Below are 3,744 nucleotides of genomic sequence, written 5' to 3'. Positions count from 1 at the left end.
AATCAATCCATCAACCCACCAGTCCCAGTGCCAGTCTATTTCCCCGCCCTGCGACAACGATGAAAGCAGCTGCACAACCAGCAGCAACGGAGGTGTAGGCAGCTTTCACATAACAAGCAGTAGAGCAACATTTGCTTGTCCTTCCTAAGCCCAACAGTCCAGTATTAACCTGTTCAGTCTTTGCCAACCCAATCAGTTCTGTTAGGAAACAAGGGAGGGAGGCCAGCAGAACACCTGCACCACCCCTTCAACCCTTCTAGTTCAGAGAGACTCGGGATAGATTCCTTCAGCCATAAGCTCCATGCCCTGCAGTTTAACCGTCTAAGCTCCATCCCCTGTTGCATGTTTACCAGTCTAACCTCCCTGACTGTCAGCACTAGGATGCAGGAGGATTAAATTTGTAAACCCACAGCATCAGTGGTGGTTTCCCGCAGCATCAGTAGTGGTTTCTCCGCACATCAGTAGTGGTTTCTCCGACCAGTCCCAACAGTGCCAATTTCCTTCCCTGTGCCTATCCCACATCTCAGCCAACATCAATTCCAACACCAATCCCAGCCGGTATCCAGACATGCATCCGTACAGCTCCCCATCCATCAGTGAATCAATCCATCAACCCACCAGTCCCAGTGCTAGTATGTTTCCCCGCCCTGCGGCAACGATGAAAGTAGTTGCACAACCAGCAGCAACAACAACGGAAGAGACTCCATCAGTGAATCAATCCATCAACCCACCAGTCCCAGTGCCAGTCTGTTTCCTCGCCTTGCGGCAACGATAAAAGCAGTTGCACAACCAGCAGCAACGGAAGAGACTGTTGCAGAACATTAAAATAACTTTAGTCAGACTCATAGCTCATACTGCTCATTCAAATTACCTAGTTCGTTGTGAACAACTGAGCCACAACTCAGCATTTGAGAGAATCGAAGATCGAAAGAATGGAAGCTAACAGTAGCGTGACAGTTTTAGGGTTGGGCAAGTCGAATTGAGGAACTTCTGCCCGGCAGACTTGGAAGACTTGTACGAATGGGCTAGTGACGAAGAAGTGACCAAGTTCATGACATGGGAAGCTTTTAAATCCAAGGAGAAACTCAGGGAGTTTCTGCTGAAGGTGGTGATTCCTCATCCATGGTTCAAGGCTATATGTTTCAGAGGGAAGCCTATTGGTCACGTCATGCTCAAGCAAGGAACCGGTATTCACAACTGCCGAGCTGAGATGGGGTACGCCATCGCTAGAAGATACTGGGGGATGGGCTTCACCACCGAAGCGGTGACAACAGCACTTAAAATGGGATTCAAAGAATTGCAGGGAGTGAAGAGAATTGAAGCCCTTGTGCTCCCTGAAAACATGGCGTCGGCAAGAGTGTTGAATCTGCATCCACGAGGCGCGGTAGCACGAGTGTTTCTTGGTCGAGTGGATCCAGTTGAACCAGAACCAGCTGCACTCGAATCTCTTTGAATCAGAAGGGCCTGCTGGTAGGGCAATCGAAGGAGGGAAATAGGCGGGTTGAGTGAAGCAGGCAGAAAGCGAGAGCGAAAGCGGGTACCTGGTCCAGATTAAGCAATTGATCCCGGCATCCTTTCAGGTCGACAGCTCAAAATCCAGTCTCAGTCAATTCGGCTCCGCCATGCACGGACAGCTGCAGCACCTGCATGCAGAACACCTGCCTGCCAATACGCCCAAACTAGAACTGCAAATAATTCAAACTGCAAACAATCCAAACTAATGTTAAGTAATGCTAACATTAATATATGAAATCCTCTGACAGTCAGCAATAATAAACATGGGCTAAGGAAAATAGCCTAAGCTCCGGCCTCTCCCGCCTCGGGAAGAGGCCAAATAAGATGGCAAACCAGAAGACTTTGGTCATCCTGGCACGAAGCATTTTAAAACTTTGCTCTAACCACCGCATTCTCCGAAATAGCACTTCAAATTAATGCTAAATCAACCCATTCGGATTACTATAGTCCCTGGCCATTGCCAGATGGCAGGGACTAATAAAGCAGGGTTGGTTTCATTGTATTAATCGTAAATCGCAGCGGGAGGATGGTAATGGGGGCTGATGATATACGGGATGTTCGATACGGTGACATGTGGGCAAAAGGTTCCCACCGATATAAATAAGGGGTTTTATGAAGTGAATGGACTTTTATGAAGGGGATGATTGGATTTTGCGAGTGGGATAAGGGAAGAAACACTTAAACAAAAACTTTACATATATTTACATTTCATAATTAATCATAAATATGATCAATTACTCAAATGCTTAAACTATCTCAACTTATGAATTATTACAAATCAGTAAATCACGCATAAAGGGTGTGATTAGTGCAAATTAAATTAAAGTTGCAAATCAAACTCATTTATTTATTTTTCAAAGTGGCATTTAAATAAGTGATAAACAACTTAAAGACTAATCTGATTTATTCTTTCGTGGCACTTAGACTAGCTCACCTAGGGGGACAATGTTCATACATATTTTTTCTTTTCTTTTTCTTTTATGCTTCTATTTAATTTTGAACTATTTTTATTTTTTTTTGTCCCCTACAATTATTCTTTGTTTTTTCTTAGGCATTTTTTCATCATTTTTTTTTTGAAATAATTTTGGAAATGAATCATTATTTACATCTCCTCGAAACTAAATAATCAGGTATAAAACAACTCATCCTATAATCATTTATAGGACTCTAACAGTAACTACATTTTCATTTCCAGGTTTGTCGAGGATGTTGATTTCAAATTCGTGTCATAAGAGCAACCACTTGGTCACATTTATATTAGTAACATACTTATTCAAAAGATAGTGGATGGAAAAGTGGTAAGTATGTATAAAACATAAGACATCCAATAATGTAATGTCAAAATGAATTGATAGCATGTAATATAGACAGAAATTATTTTTCGTTACAGAATATTTTTTTTTCAGTAAGAGTAAGGTTCTTCCCGAAAAGATAGAGAGTGTAGGGTTGTTGTTCCACTTTTTTCCTATGTACAACACCAAACGACATATATGAAGAATATGTAGAAATGTTGAAAGGTAGAGACTAGTTTGGACTGCGCAAGACAGCTGATATTGATAGTCTTTCCTTTAAGGTTTCAAATGCTACTTGAAACTTACCAGTCCAACAAAATTTTGTTAATAGCTAAAATAAGGGTGAGTCTATGTTGTTAAAATTATTAACCTTCTATACTACCCTAAATGCTTAGAAATCTACAGACATCATCTTGAGTAGTTGTAGCTAGTGTTGGGTGTGAAGCCTGATTATCTTCTATTGGACCCCAGTTCAAAATAATCGCTGCCATGGGGGGTCCAGGGGGGGGCGGCAGCGACTTTTGGGAGCCCCCCCCTGGCGGGGGGTTTCAGGGGCAGCACCCCCAAAGCTAAAAACAGCTGTAAAATTGCCTTGTAAAAGTATAGTATTTTCTAGTCAATCTGGGCCGTACATTAGGCGGATGATCTGACGGTAGAACTTATGTTTAGTTTAGGGTTTTTTGCCCTAGAAGGCACCCCCTCTCTTTATATGAGGGCATTGTATTTGAGGCTGTGAGATAGATGTGTATTCGGTGAGCGAGAAACATAGAGGTGAGACTGTGAGAGAAAACAGAGGATATTACAGTGGTTTTGCTGTAGGTTGTATCTCTTCATTTTGCTGGATAATAGAAAGGAAGGACTGGTTGTTCGGGGTGGACGTAGCCCAAACTGGGTGAACCACGTATATCTGTGTCTCTCTTGCTTTGTGCGTTTTCTC

General features: G+C 42.7%; 1 protein-coding gene across 1 annotated transcript; it reads left to right on the top strand.

The window, feature by feature from the left end:
• Positions 1–1,051: 1,051 nt before the first annotated feature.
• Positions 1,052–1,453, top strand: LOC149222351 (uncharacterized). Its single transcript, XM_089387574.1, has one exon. It carries the CDS (start codon positions 1,052–1,054, stop codon positions 1,451–1,453), a length of 402 nt encoding a protein of 133 aa, XP_089243700.1.
• The last annotated feature ends 2,291 nt before the right edge of the window (positions 1,454–3,744 follow it).

Source organism: Pinus tabuliformis, chromosome Q (assembly GCF_031772625.1).
Source record: "Pinus tabuliformis cultivar Carrire ecotype Pingquan chromosome Q, CPIR1, whole genome shotgun sequence".
NCBI classification, from domain to species: Eukaryota; Viridiplantae; Streptophyta; class Pinopsida; order Pinales; family Pinaceae; genus Pinus; species Pinus tabuliformis.
This window is presented reverse-complemented; position numbering and strand designations above follow the sequence as displayed.